This window comes from Capsicum annuum, chromosome 12, assembly GCF_002878395.1.
Source record: "Capsicum annuum cultivar UCD-10X-F1 chromosome 12, UCD10Xv1.1, whole genome shotgun sequence".
Lineage (NCBI taxonomy): Eukaryota > Viridiplantae > Streptophyta > Magnoliopsida > Solanales > Solanaceae > Capsicum > Capsicum annuum.
The window spans coordinates 217349308-217371095 of record NC_061122.1 but is presented as its reverse complement, the minus strand read 5'-3'; the positions used below and the strand labels follow the sequence as shown (position 1 = coordinate 217371095).

Here is a 21788-nt window from a genome sequence, read left to right as displayed (position 1 = left end):
GTAACAAATACATTTGTTAATATGTATTTCATAAATACATATGTGACATTTTTAAGACATATAATTGAACTTTTGTTTTTGCACAGAAGTGCAACGGAGAACATTCGATCAGAAAAATCCCTTCATATCTCATCCGGTTAATGATGTAGAAGACACCAAGACCACCAACAAGTTCATGATGTGGCTTTCATTGGGTCTTCTTAAATATCATTCGAAGAGGTATATAGGTTACAACTTATTTGTACTATATTTTGTAATATAAGATTATATAAATGATCTACTAATATGTATAATGAATAAACAGAAACAACAAAGAAGAACATTATTTGAAGGGCAAGACAAAAATACTACTTATCAGTTTTGGAATTTTATCTGTTGAAGACAAGAATTGATTCTACGTTATGGGTACTCCTAGCCAGACATGGTCAAATGAGGTAAGGGATGTATTATTATGTTGATGAGTTGTATATTGAAATAAATATTAGTCCTGTGTTACATATGAATATTTGCAACTGCTTATATTGTTATAGTTGAAAATGTATATTTATTCTACGTTATGGGTACTCCTAGCCAGACATGGTCAGATGAGGTAAGGGATGTATTATTATGTTGATGAGTTGTATATTGAAATAACTATTAGTCCTGTGTTACATATGAATATTTGTAACTACTTATATTGTTATAGTTTGAAATGTATATTTATATATACATATGAAGTATGTTACATGTTTACTGATAAGTACATCATATTTACATAAGTAGTGTTGGATTTTTTGAGTCTTAATTTGTTTATTTACTATTAACTATGAAATTAATTTATAATGCAGCAAATTAATGTATGTTTCTACTATCTGCGAAAGAAGTCCAAGTATGATCCTAATAGCTCATATACGTTCAGCACTGTAGACTGCAATTTCATGAACATTGTTAGAAGGGTTTTTGATGTGTATAAAGTGGATGATGCATCTCTTAATGATGGTGGAAAGAAATACCATCTACATGAGTACATAAGTGGATTCCGCATGCATGCTATAGTGACATGGCATACAGTTGATCATATCTTCATTCCTGTTCACGTAAAGGCCAAATATCATTGGGTTCTTGCAATTATATCTTTCAATCATAGGTGCATATATGTATATGATTCTTTGTCAGCTGATGGTCATGATGCTGTTCCTTAACTGTTATGTTAAGTTTTTGATGTTTAATTGTGTAATCGTTTAATCTTTTATTTTTCATGGTTAGTATATGTCTTTATAAACTTTTTTCTGCAGTTTTTCATATGTATTTTTTTAATAATGTATGTGTATATTTATAATAACACATAAGTTTTTCTCAGTGAACATATTTATTTTTTTACATATATACGCTTATTCCAGTGAACAATTGTACTTTTAACATTCCTATGTATTTTTAGTGAACAAACCATTTTTTAAATATTATGCATATATATATATATATATATATATATATATATATACATACATACATACATATACATATATAATAAATAATATGTATTTTAAGCTACAGGAAAATGTATATATGTATTTATCACATACTTATATATGTAATTATGCTTCACGCATGTGTATATATGTATTTTACACAGTTATCGATTTGTATATTTGTATATATGTATTTTACACACTAATGCAAATGTATATATATATATATATATATATTTATGCATAGTATATTATCATATATACATTTATACATATGCTTTAATTTACACGTACATGTATTTATATATTCGTAAAAATCACAATATAAATACATACATTACATTTATATATATGCATTATGCTTATATGTATATACATATGTATATTCTTATCTTGAAAAAAAAAATGTAATACTAACAAATACTTTGTATTTATCATTATATATATGTACAAAAATGCAAATACAAATATATATTTTTTGTATTTAAGTTGATATATATGCAATTCTATAAATTATAATATATACAAATTACATATTACTATGTGTAGCTATTAAAAATGTATAAATCAAAGATGTTATATGGAATAATTTTACAATATATTCTTATTGAATTCAGCTTAAAAAAATAAAAATTTTCCAACATATTAATAACAACTTCAATAACATCAAACATTTTTTTCAAATAAAAATTCATATATATTTTCATCAAAGAAAAAAGTTCTGCAAGTGTTTATTATCTAAATACATCAACCAACTTATCATTTGTTGTATTTCCTACATGAACGCCTATTATGCCCTTTACATCCACACGAACCACAACAATTTTTATTTTTCTTTCCAAACATATCTCTTCCGAACTTTCCACGATCCTTCTTTGGAGGTCTTCCAGGGGGTCGCTTGTATTTTGGTGGCAGAACTACCTCATCCAAAATTTCCTTAGGAATTATCCAGTCATCTTTGTGTGGTAGAGGCTAAACTGGAAGATCATACGTTCGAAACATTGTTTTTGGCTTGTAAAGATCAAAGAAATATGGTCCCTTCTTAAAATTCTTGCTATCAAGAACTGCACAAGTATGAACACACGGTATCTCATCTAACTGAAATGCATTGCAAGAACATTTTTTTTCCTTAAGACAAACAATAAAATATTTCTCCTTGTCGTGGACTGTATAAATATACTCTGATGAAGGTATTACCTGAAATTAATAAACAAAATTAATTACTAAAATTAATAACATTTGCAAGGTTATGTCAAAAATAGTTTTGCAAATGTATTTAACCATCTCAGCATATGTATTTTTCTGCAAAGTTATGTCAGAAACAGTTTTGTAAATGTATTTAACCATCTCAGCATATGTATTTTCCTGCCCTACATATGTTCTTTTATTACAGAAAATAAATTCTAATGTGTATATAATTATATATATAAAGCATAAATAAATAAATTTCATCATGCCTTCATACGCATACACTCCGCTTCATTTTGTTGAAGAATTTGTTGAAATTTACCAATAAGATCCGTAAAAGTATACAGTATCTGTTGTCTGTTTTCACAATTCCATCTACCAAACATCAATCTAACTTCCTCTAGAAAATCATATAATGGTGGTTCTCTAGCCAATACCGGTGCAACATTAATTGACTCGGCAATGTTTGATGTCAAAGTCCATCCCCTATGAACTGATGCATATGACCTAGCCCACTTATCATATCCCGCTAATTCCAAGTAATTCTTCACTCTAACATCAACTGCCTCTACCTTTTCCATTAAATTGTGAAATTCAATCTTTGAATATGATTTTGTCATTGTATAGAACACATCGAATAATGAATCATGTGATTTTCTAAAAAAATTTTCACATTTCCCCATAAATTCCACATACATGCATAATGTGGTACGTCATTATACACCTCACCTACAGATTTTATGATGCCTGCATTACGATCAGAAACAACACACATATTTCTTCTTTTGCCATATGCTTCCTTCAGATTTTCAAAGAACCAAGTCCAAGAAGCATCATTTTCGGAATCAAGAACACTGTAGGTCAAAGGAAATCTATGCCCTGCAGGTTCAAAAAATACATTTAGGCATACATGATTTTTTACACCTCAAATAATGCATATTGATATTATTTCTAAATACAGCTGGAAAGTTACTAAATTTTCAGATAACAACTAAAACTAATTCATATTTATATTTTAAATACATTTTTCTGACAACACTAATAAATGCATCTCATTACATAAATAATATATATGAGTATTTTATGAAAACATATATCTGGGAACATATTTGAAGTCAAATATATTTAAAATTAAATATCTTACCAGCTCCATCGATGGTACATGCAGCTACGAAAGTTCTAGTAACCAGTCCTCGTAGATAACTTGCATCAACAACTATGAATGGTCTGCAATGCTCGAACCCTTGAATGAAAGCATTTAGTGCTATAAATATATATAAAAACTCACTGTCTTCGTTCTTTTTCATTCTTATATGAGAACTGGGATAACTAGTGTTTAACACATGCATGTATGCAGGTAGTTTCCCGTATGATGCCGCTGATTTTCCTCTTAACTCTTCAAGTGCTTGTTTCTTGGCTCGCCAACACATAATATATGTTAAATTCATACCCATGTCTTCCTTTATGTCACTTTTGATTTCAGATGGACTATATTTCCGTTTGTGGCATTTAAACTTTTGTTTGCTATACCACCAATGAACTTACTAGTAGCATGCGATTTAGGATAAATTTATCCTTGATCGGACAAGTATGCTCTGGTAAAAATTCTCTCACCTCAAACATTCCATATTCACCTATACCAGATGCATAAAATAAAAAAGCACAATTACCAGATCTGCACAACAATGTATAACTACAAACAAAAAAAATACATATACTCAGATACAATCAACCAACTGAAAATAATAAAGAACAAAATGCATAATACACTTACCACGCTTTACTTGATTTTACAGTTAGTGTTTGAAACTTCTCCCAAATTGCATAGTCCTTCATAACAGATTTTAGTACACTTTTTGAGACATAAAGTTGTTCAACCTCCATATATTTGTGATGTGGGTCGGAGATAATAACTCTCGTTTTATCCATTTCAAATACATCCAAACATTCTTCTGAAGGAGTTGCTATTAAAGCTCTTTTAGTACTTGTATTTACCATGTTACTCGCATTGACAACCATTCTAACACTTTTCGAATTACACAATGATGAACTTATTAATGAGATGAAATTATCCCTATCAGAACACTTACATACAAAGGTTTATTACACATTAACTATTAATGTACAACAGTTTAATACACCGTGCGTTTCAACAATTACGTACTCCTATAAAGAGTAAGTTACACAGGTAAATGTGTTTTTATAATAGTGTTCTAACTTATATGGTTACAAATTATGACATAGGGAAAAAACTTAAATTTTTTATACTAATATAAATCATTGATTAAAGAAATTAACATCTATAATCAATAAAAAAATATAAATTACTTGCTCCAGCATTCAAAAAAAAAAAACTAATAAAAAATATTTATACAACCAAGACCATTCAAAGTATCCGCACATAGAAAACCGTATTATATTCTTCATGATTTCTTTGGAAAGAAACCGCAAGTCCTGCGGGTGTGATCGACTCATCCGCATTTACCGAAATTACTATTGCGTCACTTTTGTATGATGTATAACTAATTTCTGACTCCCAAATTCCAGAATGTCGCAACAATATGGGGATACTCATATTTATTTTACTAGTATTGAAGAACGTATGTAGAAGAAGATTTTAGTAGTTTTGGAGAACGGATGTAGAAGAAAGTGGTTGTTTTTTGGGTTTCCAGATCGTGAATCATAGGGAAAAAAAATTATATATAACAGATTTTTAAAATTCAAATATCAGTTATATGTTCTATCAATAAATGACTTAATGTTGGCTAATTGCTGTTTTTAATTAAGGAACTGTAAAATAATTAAAGATTCTCTTACCTTAAATATAAGATTAGCTGTTACATCATACATTCGACCAATGTATAATATGTGACCGAATGAATGAGTATATTTGCAAAAAAAGGGAGAGAGAAAATAAGAAGAAATTTTGTGTAATTATTTCCATTGTCTAGGGGATTTATGTTGTTTACACATATTTTAATTCCAATTTTTCAATGGTACTACTGTGTTTAACACCATATTATGGTACTACTGTGTTTAAGACCATATTTTGGTACATTGATTATGACGTCATTCTTTTTCTTTTAGAATAGAGCAAAAGAATAAAGGGGTATAAATAAGCCTAAGCAATTGTATGGGTCATTTTCACTTTTTCGGCAAATAGGTTTCTGCCGCCGCCGCCGCTGCCATCGGAGTAATAAAGGTTCTAGAATAGTGTTTTTCACGATGATCGGGGTTACTAAGATCGAGCACAAGTTGTTCAATCCATTTTGCAATTTCGATTCTGCTATCGAAGCTTCCTCAGCTGATGTCGATGGATAGAAATTGAGCTAATTTTGTCATTATTAAGTCTTTAATAATGTCAAATTTAGCTCAATTTCGTTCGGTCGGTATTGGCGGCGGAGGCTTCCGATGCGTCTGTTGATCAGCTTGTGTTTGATCTAAGAAACCCTAATCTTCATGAAAACTCTCTTCTAGAACTTTCCAAGGTGTATTCTTCTCACTGATACAGCTCGGCCTTTTGCACCGGGGAATTGCCCGACGATGACAGGTTTCGGAGTAAGAATGATTTGATTTGAACAATTTATAATCTTTGATACTACTATTATTTTGCATGTATCGAAATTTTTCATAACTTGACATGATTTAATTTGAGCAATATTAGTGATATTTTGTATTTTTTTTTTGTATGTACCGAAAGGAACAATGAATCTGTTGGTGTGGTGATCTGCATTTGTTCAATCTTAATCATTTATTTCATGTTAAAGCCCTTAGAAATTAAAAAAATGAATTTTATTCTGCCATAATACAAGTACTATACCCCAAATGAACAATGAAAAAAAAAAGAAGAAGAAATTGTTGGCTCAATCACCATTTATATAAAATAAAAAAATTACTCCCTCCGTTTAAAGAAATGACTTACTTTTCCTTTTTATCTATTTCAAAAAGAATGATTTCTTTTTCTTTTTTGACAATACTTCAATTCCAACTTTCCATGTGACATGTTTAAGGCCACAAGATTAAGGGATATTTTAGTACATAACTATGATTTAAGGCAACAAAATTCAACACGTTATGTTTAAGATCACAATATTAAAGGATATTTTAGTATATAACTTCTAATTTAAAGCTACAATATTCAACATGACATGTTTAAGATCGCAAAACTAAAGGATATTTTAGTACATACCTAAAAGGTTCAAGTTTTTTTTATTTTCTTAAATTCTCTATCAAATCAAAATAGTCTTTTAGAGGGAGTATAAATTAGCCTGAAAGTTCAAGATAGGAATTGTATGAGGCATTTTCACTTTTTCCGCAAATAGGTTTCTGCCGCCGCCAGTGTAAAAAGGTGGTTCTACAATAGTGTTTTCACGAAGATTGGGGTTGCTAAGATCAAGCACAGGTTGTTTAGTAGATTGCACTTTGCGATTTCGACGCTGCTCTTCCGACGGCATCGAAGCTTCCGCAGTTGATGCCGATTGATAGAGATTGAGATAAGTTTGTCATTATTAAGGCTTTAATAATGGCAAACTTACCTCAATCTCTTTCGGTCGGTGTTGGCGGCGGAGGCTTTGGTTGGGTCGGAGTAGGAGTTCCGTCTTCGTCGTCTCCCGCTAATAATGCAATCTGAACAGCTTGTGTTGCTTGTGTTTGATCTAAGCAGCCCTAATCTTCATGAAAACACTCTTCTAGAACTTTTGAAGGTTTATATTTTTCACTTCAACGGTTTACATTCATGTTTCGTTTTAGTTTTCACTGTCGTTTTGTTTTATTATTTCTATGGAGTATGGACTCCTAAGGCACGAGTTTGTATAATTCAATTCTATATTGTGGTGAAGTTTCTGTGTAATTGACAGTTTAGGACTTAGGATTTATCTCACGTGTTAGGGATAAAGTAGAAGACTTGCAAATACTAGGTTTTGATGAGTATCACTTGAGCGTTGAATTGTTATTGGATTCAGAGAAAATTGAGATGAAAAAGGACATTGACGACTAATTGCCTGTGTCTTCCTTTTCCAGAAGAGGGAACTTTTCCAGGATTTGGCAAATCCACCTAATGGCAATGATCAGATATTGACCTCTGCCTTTCTTTCTTTTTTTTTTTTGTTAATTATAATGATATATTGACCTCTGCCTTGTGTATTGTTGTTCAAAAATTGGGAAAATACATAAACAATTCTTTGACAATAGGGTGTAAAGGAATGCCGGTAAAGTTGTAATTGTCTTTTCCGGATAAGTTAGGAGTGTAATTTGTGTGTATTTCCCCTTCAAATATAAAATACATGAAGGAAGGGAAATGGCTATTTACCTCCTGACATCATAAAAGAAAGGGTACACATCCCTTACTTTTTTACACTTAAAATGTATATATAACCAGATGAATCTCAAAGTTCAGTTTGACCTTTTAAGTTGTTGAGGACTCCTCCATGTTAGAGAGTAAATAGATTTATAAAATAAACTAAGTAGAAAATACAAACTTGGGAGAACTTTACTCTATGGATTGCTCATATAAGCAAGTTTCCAAAAATTATGAAATGAATTAATCTAAAACGTCCTTTGGTTTGGCTTGTCTAGTTCTGAAATCCAGCAGTTGCATCTTATCCAATATGTATGTCCTTTTTGCTTCATCTGTAAGTCTTCAAACTTTTAAGGTCGTACTTGTTTCAGATAAGTGAAGATTCCAGTTATTATTGCATATGACACTTCATTTGCCTTTGGTAACAGTTTGTCATTGCATATTCCTTGGCACAAGATTGTCAAACTGATTACAATAGTTCCTTTGTGGAATTGTAATAGAGGAGATTCTGAATTTGTGCATAGGTGAAGTAATTCGTGATAACAATTCGTGATAACAGTGCAACGGGAGGAGAGATGAGTTCTATGGAGGACAGATAAATTGCCAAAGATTCTTGCAGACATTGTGGAGTCCGTAATGGGGGCTGTATATTTGGATTGTGTCTTTGATGTGAATGCTTTCTGGGTGGTCAGTTTTTTTCTTACTATTTAAGTATGTGCTGGCGATGGATTTTTATAAGAACTCTATTTTTTTTTCCTTTGCTAGATTGAGATTACCAATGTATCAATCAGCAGTGCCTCAATCCCAATTAGTTAGGTTGGGTATATGAATTCTCTGGATTTCTATTATAACTTCAAAATAATTATGCGGAATTAAAGAGTTGAGTCTCTCCGACTTATTCACTATTAGTAAGTGTATATAATTTACAACCTCAGTGCTAGTAAACAAGGGGCTTTAATTGTTATTCATTGAACCCATTTTCATGCAAAGTTAGTTATCCTAGTTAACTTTGCATCAAATTGACTCAAGCCATACACCTGTACAATGTATTAGTGACTTTGCTGCAAGCGGAATGGTGTCTGAGTAGTCATTATGTATGCTTGTTAATTTCCAGAGGTAAAACTTTTTCCTCTAGAAATGTGTTGTGTGTTATTTTGCAATTGCAGTTGATGTAGGCAGAGGTAGGCCGAGAAGTATTGGGAAGAGATGATTAGACTAAATATGACACATTTTCAGCTTACAGGGACATAAACTTAGATAGGAGGGAATGGAGGTCGCAGATAAGAGTCTAAGGTTGGTAGGTGGTCGTATGTTGTCTTAGCATTAGTCTATTCTTGTAAAGTTTGTAGTCTTTAGCTTGATGGTAGTCCAGAGCGCCATGTCTTAATGTTTATCGTAGGATTAGCCTACTCATGTGTTCTTTGGCTTTTGGTCTATGTAATCATTTATTGTTTACTATATTTAAGTGGTCGCACCTTGTTAGATGTTATATATTCTCCACACTACTCTTATATTAGTTGTCATGTTTTTACTTCACTGCCATTCTTCCTTTCAATTTGCTTCTGTTGAGCCGAGGGTCCTTCGGAAGCAGTCTCTCTACCTTCAAGAGGTTGAGGTAAGTTATGCACACACTGTAATTCACTGGGTCTATTGTTGTATTAAATCACCACTTAGTATGAAACGAACGGAGGTAGTAATGAAATGCTTGAAAAGGCTTGAACTACAATTAAAATTCAAAATCTAGCAATTATGTTTAGGAAATAAATGGTAGTACTTACCACTTGTGGTCTATGTAGTAGGGATCGATTGTCTAACAGTATTTTGCTTAAAATCCATTTGCAACAAATGAGTTTTTTGGTCTGTTTACGTCTTGATGAAGATTAAAAAATAACAAATTATGTGGGATGGGGGTTTGAGGGCAGATCGAAAACAACAAATTTTGTTGGGGTGGTGGGTTGAAGTAAAAACGATGAAGTTGCTCACGAACATATGTAACAGATGAAAATTTGGGTTGGATTTCATTTTTTTCTTCACACTTTCAATAAAGGATCAAGATTAGTTGACACATGTCAATGTGAAACTCTTTTTGCTCAAATTTGACCATTTTCATTTCTCAATAAAGGAGTGAGCAGTTGGGTGGTTACAGGTTTTTGGCCATTTCGGGTTGGTGACACAAGGACTAGTACCATTTATGTTTGTTAGATTAGAATTTTTTTTCTTTTTATGAAATTATTAATTTTGAGATTGCTAGACGGGGTGGGTTGTAGTCTTTGGGGGTACAAAATATAGGAGGAAAAGAAAGTAAAGTAAGCAATAGGAAGTCATACAATTGAGTTTAAAATGGCAAAAAACTTACCTCAATCTCTCTCAGTTAGCGGCGGCGGCGGCGAAGGAGCGTCATCGTCGTGTCTTGGTAGTGGAGCTCCATTTAATATGGATCGCCAAATGCAAGTTGCTGAACAGCTCGTTCTCAATCTTCGATACCCTGTTCATCGTCAACACGCTCTTCCAGAACTTTCTAAGGTTTATTCTTCTCATTTCAATGGTTTACTTTCATGTTTCGCTTAAACTGTCGATTGAGACTTTAATTTCACTTCAGTTAAATGATAGAGCATAATTTTTAAATAATTTGATTCTGGATTACGGTGAAGTTTTTTTTTAACAGAGAATTTAGGAGTTAGAGTTTCTCTTACCTCTTAGGATAAAGTTTAAAAATAATTTTTGAATAATTTTACTCTGCAGATTCTAGGTTTTGATGACTATTACTTCAAAGTGTTGAATTGTTATTGGTAGGAGTGTACATAGATCGGGTTGGTTTGGTTTTTTATTAAATAAAAATAAAACCAATTATGTTGGTTTATTAAAATTATAAACCAAATCAAACCAACATAAAATCGATTTTTTCGGTTTAGGTTTTAGTCGGTTTTTTCGGGTTTTCTCGATTTTTTTTTATAATCTTTATTTTTTACAATTATATTGTGATTCAAGACTAGATCAAGTATGTTTTCACTCATGTGCTAATGAAAAAACTCAATTATGAAAAATTGAGGAGCGAAAAACTCTCTTGAAACTAAAAAATAAGATGAAGAGTGAAAAGTTTAGGTTATAAGTTTATATTGGGTTTTGGATACTTTTATTAGCATATATATATATACACCTACTTTCTAAATATTGAAAATTAATAAAACTAATTGAAAAAGTAGATTATAATTAATATTTTATGTATAAAAAGTTAAATTATATATATGCATATATACACACACACATATATATATTATGTCGGTTTGACTTTTTTTTTTGTTAACACCAAACCAAACCAAGAATGGTCGGTTTTTTTTTCAAACGTTAAACCAACCAAACCGAACCATAAGTCGGTTTTTTTCTAGGTTTGGTTTGGTTCTTCGGTTTTGTTTGACTTGATGGTTTGGTCTGTACACCCCTAGTTATTGGATTTCGCTGAAAATTTAGATGAAAAATGACACTGACGACTTACTGCCTTTATTTTCCTTTTCCAGAAGAGGAAACTTTTCCATGATTTGGCCCTCTTGTTGTGCAACTCATTTGGTACTTCCGTTGTACTCCTACAGGTACTTTGAGAAATATTTCATTATAATTCTGGAGTTTATCTCATTTGTCGTCATCTCTCTGCTGCTTGCACTTGGCTGCCCTTTATCCTTTTAATCTCATCTCCCATATGCATATAAATGCTAAAGTACCACTCGACACTGTAATTCCAGCATTTCTTCAGTGATTACAGATACTTCGCACTGCACCATTGAAAGTGAAGAATATAAGGAAGCATTGAATGATCTTCATAACAAAGCTATCTAGGAAACATCTTAATGATCTTTTGATTGGAATTACAATTCTAGTTTTCTTAAGAAAAACATTTGTAGAGTCTTAGGATGATAAAACAGGTTTGTGAAATTTCTGGCCAGGGAGGGAGTGGGAGCTAGTCCCACATTTCCATGGGGTGTGTCCTTGTTGTAATTTGTAGTCAGCTCATAGCAAGGTTGATTGTCTAATAATGAAAAGTAGACAATGTATGTCATTTTCATTGTATATGTTGGGTTGCTTTATAACATAAATGGAATCAAATGATTTGGAGTAAAATTTGGAAATGAATATACAGGTAAAGTCTCAAAATGGAATCCCGGTGTGTTTTTCCATATTTGTTGGTTGTAGATGTAGATGGAACAGATGATGGAGCCAAAATCCCACTTCGAGGAGACATTAACCCAAAAAAGAAAAAAGAATAATCACCACTAGGAGGAGCAACTATTCTGTTATTTAAATCTAATCTCAGTTTAATGTTTTTATACCTTGGCCCAACTATATGGTAAAAAAAAAAGCTACTATATCAGAGCCAGTATCTATTGGTTTGTTTAAATTAACTCTTTCTACCATGAGGAGATTTTGGACTTCTATTCTCTGAGCTATTTTGTTCGTATTTCTTGAATTTCTATTGTAGATATTCTTTGTCCAACTATTTGATTTTTATCTCTTAGACTTATAGCCTGGAAGTTACTAGCTATTTCTATAAGTCTGTAAATGTTACTATGCATGTTTACAGGAGATAATTTCTATATACCCTTTTTTGTCGCCGCCAAACGTGACTCCTGCACAATTAAATAGAGTTTGTAATGTACTGGCACTTCTTTAGGTATATAAACTTATTTTCCTTCTTGACTTTTTCTCTGTAAATCTTCTGGTTTTGGCGCTCTGGCTAATAGGGATCGGAGAATGCAATTGGCTGAATGGCTTGTGTTTGATTTTCGTAACCCTGATTTTCGTGAGAATGCTCTTGTAGAGCTTTCTAAGGTTTATTCTTCTCACTTCAATGGTTTACTTTCATGTTTTGCTTAAACTGTCGTTTAAGACTTCAATTTCACTTCAGTTAAATGATAAGAGCATGATTTTTGTATAATTTGATTCTGGATTGCGGTGAAGTTTCTTTTTAATTGAGAGTTTAGGAGTCAGGGTTTCTCTTACATCTTAGGGCTAAAGTTTAAGAAGAGTAGAAGACTTCAGGTTCTATGTTTTGATGACTATCACTTCAAAGAGTTGAATTATTATTGGTTTTTGCTGAAAATTAAGATGAAAAATGATGTTGATGACTTACTGCCTTTGTTTTCCTTTTCCAGAGGAGGGAACTTTTCCATGATTTGGCCCCCGTGTTGTGGAACTCATTTGGTACAACCACTATATTGCTTCAAGTATTTTGAGAAATGTTTCATTATAGTTCTAGAGTTTAATCTCCCATATGCACATGAATGCTAAAGTAGCACTCTACACTGTAATTCCATCATTTCTTCTGTCTCCTTATACACACATTTCTTCAGTGATCAGAGATGCTTCACACTGCATCATTAAAAGTGAGGAATAAAAGGAAGCATTGAATGACCTTTCCAACAAAGCTATCCAAGATACATCTTAGTGACCTTTTGATTGGGGTTGCTGTGGAATTCAAATGGTTAAAATTGGAAAAATCTTGTGGAGGATTCCCAGTTCCTTTAAACATCTCTTAAGAGTCTTAGGACGATAAAAGAGGATTGTGAAATTTCTGGCTAGGGAGGGAGTGGGATCTAGTCCCACATTGGCTAGGTGCGCCTCTTGTTGTAATTTGTAGTCAGCTCATAGCAAGGTTGTTTGTCTAATAATGGAAGCTAGGCAGTGTATGTCATTTTCATTGTATATGTTGGGTTGCTTTATAATTGGCTGGTAAAAAGGGGAATAAAATGATTTGGAGTAAAATTTGGAAATAAATATACAGGGAAGTCACAAAATGGAATCCCGGTGTGATTTTCCATATTTATTGGATGTAGATGAAACAGGTGATGAAGCCAAAAATCCACTTCAAGGATACATGAACCCCAACAAAATTAATACTAGGAGGAGAAACTATTCTGCCATTTAAGTCTAATCTTAATTTAACTGGTTTTTTACCTTGACCCAACTTAGATGGTAAAAAGAAGCTACTATATGTAGGTGGTTGTATGCTTTAGCAGAACCAGTATTATTGGTTCAGTTCAAATTAACTCTTTCTACCATGATGAGCTTCTCAACTAATTTATTAGTATTTCTTGAACTTCTATTGTAGACATTTTCTGTCCAACTATTTGATTCTTATCTCTTAAGACTTATAGCGTGGAAGTTACTAGCTATTTCGATAAGTCTGTAAATGTTAATATGCATGTTTACAGGAGATAATTTCTATATATCCTTTTTTGTCGCCGCCAAACCTGACTCCTGCACAATCAAATAGAGTTTGTAACGTACTAGCACTTCTTCAGGTATATAAACTTCTCCTTGTTGACTTTTTCTCGGTGATTATTGATACTGTTTCTGTTATTCATTCTTCTTTGTTATCTTTAAGTTAATGAGTTATTGTCATTATGTGATTTCTTTATAATGATTAAATGTTCAGCATTAGATGTAGAAAATTGGATATGCTTGGGATTGTGTTATATGCATCAAGAAAGTGGTGCTCAAATTTTTTTAAAAAAATTTCCTTGTAAAAAAATACCTGTTAGTAGTGAAGTAGTTTTAAGTTTTATTTCTTCCTTGGTGCTTGTATCACTTCCAAATATCTGTCGTTATCATAGTATGAGTGTTTTATGATTTAATTATGTTCACACTATGCTTCTGTTATTTAGGTTTTATGCTGGTCAAATCTTCTATCCTTCCTATTGAAATAGATTCACATTTCTTTCTATTTTGCAGTGTGTAGCCTCTCATTCTGACACCAAAATGTTGCTCCTCAATGGTAAAGATTCTCTTCCTTGTTTGTTAAAGCTCTCTTATCTGTTTGTAAAGGCAATAAGCTTGGCCTTTCTGATACACAAAAAAGCCTTTTCTGACTCTGCTTTTAGGTAGAATGTTGTTGGATAGCTAGAAAATTGTTGTCTACGTTGATTTGCTCGGCCACAGAAATCTCAGCACTCCGCATAGTTACATCTCTTATACCACAGGCACTGGCTTAGTGTTTTTCACTTAATAAAACTCTTATTTACTTGTCAAAATGAATTCTACAAACACAAGTCAAAGAATAATCCAAACAGTATCAAATAAATGCTACTTTGCATTCGTTTGTTCAATATTTGGAGGAGAATTGGAATTTGATTTACATATGGAAACATGATACTTGGATTTTATTTTTTTCTTAGAAACTGGTAATGTTGTTGTTCTCAGCATTAAGGATATGCTTGAGTCCTTAAAAAAGGAGCAGAAAGGAAGTAGGAGGAAGTTACTTATGTAGATCCTAAAAAATCTGCTGGTTCTAATTCATCTATTTCTATCTTTTTACACCAATAATAAAAGGATACAATACAATTTCGGTTAACTTTATGAATGGAATTGAACCTATCTTCAAAACTTTTGCTATTTCTCTCTTTCCATGCAGTCCACCATATGCTGTGTGGGATGATTTTCCACCATCTCCTCTGGATCTTGCTCCCTCCTCTTCTAATCCAGCAAATCAGCTGATCTGCAGTATGCTCGGGCATTGTCCATTTTGTGTCTGTGAGGATAAGAATTAAGGCCCATAACTGTGCTGTAAATTTACAATGCCAAAAGAGGTCACTATTTGTCTCTTCTGTTTCACCACAAAGTTGGCAGCTGGAAACTGTAATCCGTCTCTTTCTCTTCAAAACCTCATGTATTAGGCAAGCTTTTCTTACTGCCAAGTACCAAGCAAGTAAACCATTTACTTTAGTTGGAGCTATGTTTTTCCAGACATTGTTCCACGAAACTTCTTGTCTTCTGTTTAGCTGTGCATTTCTTTTCTCGTAAGCAATGTTAGCAGAGAATTTTCCATCATTTTTGTGCTTCTATCTCATAGAATCTGAATTTGAGGTAGTGCCTGAGAAGTCCTCTAGTAGAAGAAACATGTTGGCCACCCTGTCCACCTCCCAATCATTCAATAATCTTCTAAAAGAAAGATCCCATCCATGATCAGTCCAGCATTCTTTGACAGTTGCTTCAGGGTTGTTGCATATGCTGAATAGGTCGGAAAGGTATCCTTAAGAGGGTTCTGATTGTTCCAAGCATCTCCCCAAAACTTAGTTTTTCTCCCATCTCCACGTTAATAGCCTTCTATATTTGTCCAAAGGTCTCATATTGTTCTCCATGCCCCACTTCCATAGGGCATAGAACTAGATTGCTCCACCATGGGTTGTTCTCGCCATATTAACTTTGACGATCTCCATCCTTAGAGCCTGGTCTTCTTCACCATATCTCCGAAGCCATTTCATCTGGAGGGTATCATTCTGTCTCTTTTGTTTTTGATGCCTAATCCTCCCAAGTACCTATTTTTCATTGTTACTTCCCATTTCACCAGCTTATATCCTTTTTTCTCCTTTCATCTATGTCAAAGAAAATCCCTTCTGAGCTTGTCCAGTTTCTTCACAATCTTTTGCGGTATAGGGAATAGAGACATTACATAAGTAGGAAGAGAATCTAAAACGAATGTCTTCCTCCCAATGACAAATGTTGAGTCTTCCATCTTGTCAATCTCTTTTCTGCCTTCTCTATTATGCCATCCCATATAACTGCATCTTATGTTTATAGCCAAGTGGCATGCCGAAGTGAACTGAAGGCAAATGATCCACATTACAACCAAGTATGTCTCCCAAACTCTGGCTGTTGAGTACCTTCTTGATAAGGAACAAAAGTTTCAAAAACAACAGTAGCAATCTGATGTAATTTATCTGTTCCTCAATAGGTTCACAAAAAATAATAGTATCATCGGCATAAAGTAGATGACATATTTCCTTGGTTTGCACTATAGCACCTCCTATCTGAAAGCCGCCTCTAATCCAGTTGTTTAGAATTGTTCTCATCATACTATCACAACCTTCCATAGCCAAAACAAAAAGTAATGGAAATGGAAGATCCCCCTTTCTCAGACCCGCCTCCCACATGTGAAAGATCCAATGGGTTCACCATTCACCAGAATAGAGTACATGATTGTACTGATGCAAAATCTAATCCATCCCGTCCATTTTTTACTATAACCCATTTTGTCTGAGTATGTTCAGCAGGAATTTCCAGTTAACATGGCCATAGGCCTTTTCATTGTCCAATTTACACGACTCCAGGCTCATCTCCTTTCATTCTAGAATCCAAGCACACTAGCAATAAGTGCAGCATCCATAATTTGTTGCCTCCCTTTTATGAAAGCCATTTGGTTCTTGTTGATCAACCTATCACCCTTTTCAATCTTGGATTTATCTTATCCATTACTTAATAGGAAAAAAGAAAATTATACCACTTGGATTTTGTTTTCCTTGGAATTCACAACTGTCGAGTAATTAAGACCATCCATCCTTCGCAGTCACTGATGTCCATAAAGAGAAACAACAACAACAAACCCAGTGTAAGAACACAAGCATGTAGTCTTAAATAACTACCCCAGCCCCGCATTATTCATGTAAAATGCTATGTGTAACCTTCAAAAACTTATTAAATCTTAAAAAAAGAATCAAATAAATGGACTTCATAATCATGTGTTCTCGAGATCTAGATAGACTTTTGTGTGATGATAAGTGTAATTGTGATCCGTCATTGTATATTTGGTTTTCCCAGAATAAATCCTTCTGACAGTTTTTCACTTTGCAGCAAAAATTCCTTTGTATCTGTACCCTTTTCTTGATACCACAAGCGAGTCTAGACCTTTTGAATATTTGAGGCTTACAAGTTTAGGTGTCATTGGTGCTCTCGTGAAGGTAATAAATCCACTGTATTTCTTTTTCTACTTTCATTGTTAGTATAAAGATTCCATTCATGATCATATCTACTGGGAATGGCATGAGAAGGAACCCATGATTAATTATAATTTGAAGAGCTAAAGATGCTAGTTATGGTATTCTAACTGTTGGGTTCGAAATCGAGAGGGCGTCCTGCGGAAGCTTTTAGTTGCAAACTATGAGACGATAAATAAGATGACAATGAAAAACAATACTAAAAACATAATTTTATTATATGATTTGGCCAATTGGCCTACATATAACACCTAATATTAAAAAGTATAAAACTAATGAGAGAGAAAATCTCCCCCTAAACAAAATTCTTTTAACGACTAATTGTGGATGCTATTGTGTTATGGTATGAGAAGAGGGGTCTTCTATTTATAAATGTCCAAAACCTTTCCTCTAAGAAAGAGGTTTGCCAAATATGGAAAAGTTTTATATTTTTCTTTCAGGAAAAGTAAAAGTATTTATGGTTACTTTTATTTTCCTTACAAGAAAAAGTAAAACTTAAATTTAGTAAGAAAATCGGGAAAAAATCCTAACACTAACCTCCCTTAATCAATTGTTATTCTAAAGCTTTAAGGTACTTTGTTTCTTTTGATTTTCTCTGCGCAGGCAGATGACACTGAAGTTGTCAGAGTTCTTCTTCCAACAGCAATAATTCCGCGGTGCTTGCGCGTGATGTAGATGGGAAGTGAACTATCAAAAACAGTAAGTGCTTCCCAATACCAGTTTCCAGTTGCATCCTCCCTTGACTTAATTAGATTTATGCATCTAATTAATTGATGCTGACAGGTTGCAACCTTCATTCTGTGAAGATGCCTTCTAGATGATGTAGGGTTGCGTTACATCTACCACAGCTGAATTGTTTTTTGCAGTAGTACGAGTTTTAGGGAATATGGTTAGTGCATTGGCTGAACAACCTTCATCTAGTCTGCTGAAACACAGAATTAGGTGCTATCTTTGTTTGTCTGATAATCCAAGGTTAGTTTTCTGCTATGTTACTCAGACTCTTTGGTGCGTGCGGATCCTCAAAAATTAATGCACTTTTGGAGTATCCGACACGGGTGGGGCAACATTTTTGGAGAGTCTGAGCATCATAGGTTTCTGTATATCACCAGCCCGGGTTTTACTTTCATCTTTCTTATGTGTGATATATCACAATCCTCTTCGGGCTTTCTCATTTCTGTGAGGCTAAAGGCTATGTGCATGGCTTCTGGCAGAGCATGTGATGTACTGAGAACCCGTCTTCCTGATATTCTTAGAGATACCACCTTCAGCAGTTGTCTTAGTGTACGTAATACTTGGCAATATAAGTAGCTCCCTACCCCCACGCCCCTGCTCCGTTAGTGATCATGAAGAAGCAGTCCTTTTCTGGCATTAGACCCTTGTTTTTTCCTGACCATGGGTGGTTTCGCGTTATGTTATCAGGAGGATTGAGTGACGAAGAAGTGCTGCAGCAATTGCTTCACAATATTGATGGGAATCGGAGGATTTGATCGATCGTATTTCTTTTGAACTGAATTCATAAAACTAGGACTTAAATTAGGATCTTTTGTTGGATTAGTTAAGGTGCATATTTGGAGTGCATTTCTGTACTGTACTGAGGATCTTTTGTTGGAGTATTTAAGGTGCATCTTTGGAATGCATTTCTGTACTTAAATTAGGATCTTTTGTTGTTGTATTGAAGGAAGGAGAGCCTTGGAGTAACGAGTAAAGTAGTTGTCATGTGACGTGGAGGTCACGGTTCAAGTAGTGGAAACAACCTCTTGCAAAAATACAAGGTAAGGCTGCGTACAATAAACGCTTGTGGATCGGCCTTTCCCAGAGTAACGAGGAAAGTAGTTGTCGTGACGTGGAGGTCACGGGTTTAAGTAGTGGAAACAGTCTCTTGTAAAAATGCAAGGTAAGACTGCGTACAACAAATCCTTGTGGTTTGACCTTTCCCGGGAGCTTTAGTGCACCAGGCTGCCCCTTTTTTCCTATTGTTGAATTTATGGTGCATATTTAGGAAATGCATTTTTGTCTTCATATTTATGTTGGTGCATGCATTATGTGGATTGTTATGAAGATTATATATGTTATTAGGAGATTAATAATATTATTGGACCAATTGGTGCTTTTTCTTGTGGTTCCAACTGGTGTTCTGGTGTTCGGTACTTCTATTGCGATCCGACTAAAATTGAGAGTCACGTCGGAATGTTCCACTACTGGAGGTACCACTCTTTCTAACAGGTTTGAACCCTTTGTGATGGAGTACTTACTACATGATAATAATATAATTTGTATAGTAATGCTCTCATACATTTTAATTTGTGCGGAAACGACTAAAACTGCCTCTGAACTATTTGAAATGAAGTAAAATTATACTTCATCTATTTTTTTTGCTCAAAAATATTTCTTCATTTGTTTTTTTTTTACTCTAAAGTACCCATTTCATTTGGATCATGTGTCACTTTTATATATTTGTCCACAAGGAGAAGTGACAGTTTCTTTTATTTGGTTTGGAGTTATCGTTTGGTTGGCAGACTTAAGTTATTTGTTAATTATTAGGATTTTTTTTTTCCATTTGGAAGGTGAAATAAAATAGTATCTAGTTGGATGGGATATTCAGAATTAAGGTTCAAATTAAATTTATATTTTATTTGTCAATTTCATCGCTTATATTAATGAGATCTAATGTACTCCCTCCATCTCATTTTACTTATCCCAATTAAATTTGACACATTAATTAAGAAAAATAATTAATAACATGATCAGTTTATCATAGTACCCTTATTAAATGATATTTATATTTTAATTTGAAAAAAAAATAATTAATGTAAAGGGTAGAACATGCAAAAAAAAAAAAGAGTTAATAACTTAAACGGTCATTCAACTTTAGATTTTTATTTCAGAAAGTCACTTAACTTTGAGCTTTACTCAAAAAGTCACTCAATTTTAGATGGTTTACTTAGAAAGTCACCCAACTCATTTTATTATTTTTTTAACTAATTTTTGCTTATGTGAAAATTTTTAATAACAAAATTCGGATTCATTTAATGATCTTTTTATCCTTTCTTTCATTTGATACCTACATTTAAATGCTTATGTGGATATTTAAATACCTACAGTACTTTACTGCTTCACTTGAAGAGGCTTTCTTGTCTGCTACTAAATTAGTTGCAGAGTTTTCAAGAGTTTCTAATGATGATGTTGTTGTTGTTGTCATCATTTAATTAATTTGTAGGTTAAATTTTTTTAGGAGATAAATAAATCAAGAAATGAAGATATCAAATATAGGTGTATAAAATGAAATAAAGGGGAATGAAAGAAAGGGTAAATGTAGATATCAAATGAAAGAGAGAGGAATGAAAAAAAGGGTAAAAACGGTGTGACAATCGAAACATAATAAACAACAGATTATGATAGTATCACAAGCAAGGACTATAATATTATGGCTAGTCAACGACGAACACCAACAAGTCTAAACCTTAGAGACGCAAGACAATACTCCTACACAACTGACCTTCTACCCTCTAGATGCAGGACAAAAATTGATGTTGAAATTTAGTATAGATTTCATAAACAAATTTTGAGTTCAAATCATAACTTGAAACTGGGGTCTCAACACCTATGGACAAGTACATATTAAAAATAGGATTGAAATTTGTGAATTTATAGGGCCAGAAGTTGACTACGTACATCGTGCGCGTATTTATATCAATGAGTATAATATGTTTTTAAAATAGACATTTTAACTATGGAGAGAACATAAAATATTTATTATTTATTATTTATTATTTTAAAAGTCTAAATATTAGAAAAATTAACATAGAAGTGTACTATTATTTACATACATAGTTCAAATAAGAAAAATACCTTGACCGGGTAAATTCCTAATATTAAGACGTCTAGCGTAATTCAAATAAAAATCATACAATAATAATAAAAAATGAAGTTGATTTTATAATTTTAAATATTAAGACTATAATTAAATTACAAATTTCTCCAATATGTCCTTTTTTTTTGGAGGGTAAAAAAGTAGCTAGCATATGGTGTTAGAAGTTTTGTATTTCTATAATAGTAATACAAGATAATATCCCTATCTTTAAATGTAGGTATGAA

The 21788-nt window shown here is 33.0% G+C and overlaps 1 protein-coding gene and 1 pseudogene across 1 annotated transcript; one reads left to right on the top strand and one right to left on the bottom strand.

Moving 5' to 3' along the window:
- Positions 1-2420: 2420 nt before the first annotated feature.
- Positions 2421-4655, bottom strand: LOC124889748. The gene is made up of 7 exons (XM_047401722.1): positions 4411-4655; positions 4251-4329; positions 3781-4150; positions 3370-3515; positions 2920-3208; positions 2730-2818; positions 2421-2645 (listed from the first exon to the last, which is right to left on the bottom strand). Exons 1-7 carry the CDS (start codon positions 4653-4655, stop codon positions 2421-2423), a joined length of 1443 nt encoding a protein of 480 aa, XP_047257678.1.
- Positions 4656-5729: 1074 nt separating this feature from the next.
- LOC107848915 lies at positions 5730-19802 on the top strand (annotated as a pseudogene).
- Positions 19803-21788: the final 1986 nt, after the last annotated feature.

Excerpts from the sequence above, each read along its gene's own strand:
- LOC124889748 (XM_047401722.1), bottom strand. The coding sequence starts at position 4,655 with ATGGTTGTCAATGCGAGTAACATGGTAAATACAAGTACTAAAAGAGCT. Across the intron at positions 4,330-4,410 it reads GTAAAATCAAGTAAAGCGTG|TTATACATTGTTGTGCAGAT; the intron begins GTAAGTGTATTA and ends TTTTGTTTGTAG. Across the intron at positions 3,209-3,369 it reads ATGCAGGCATCATAAAATCT|GTAGAGGCAGTTGATGTTAG; the intron begins GTAGGTGAGGTG and ends TTAATGGAAAAG.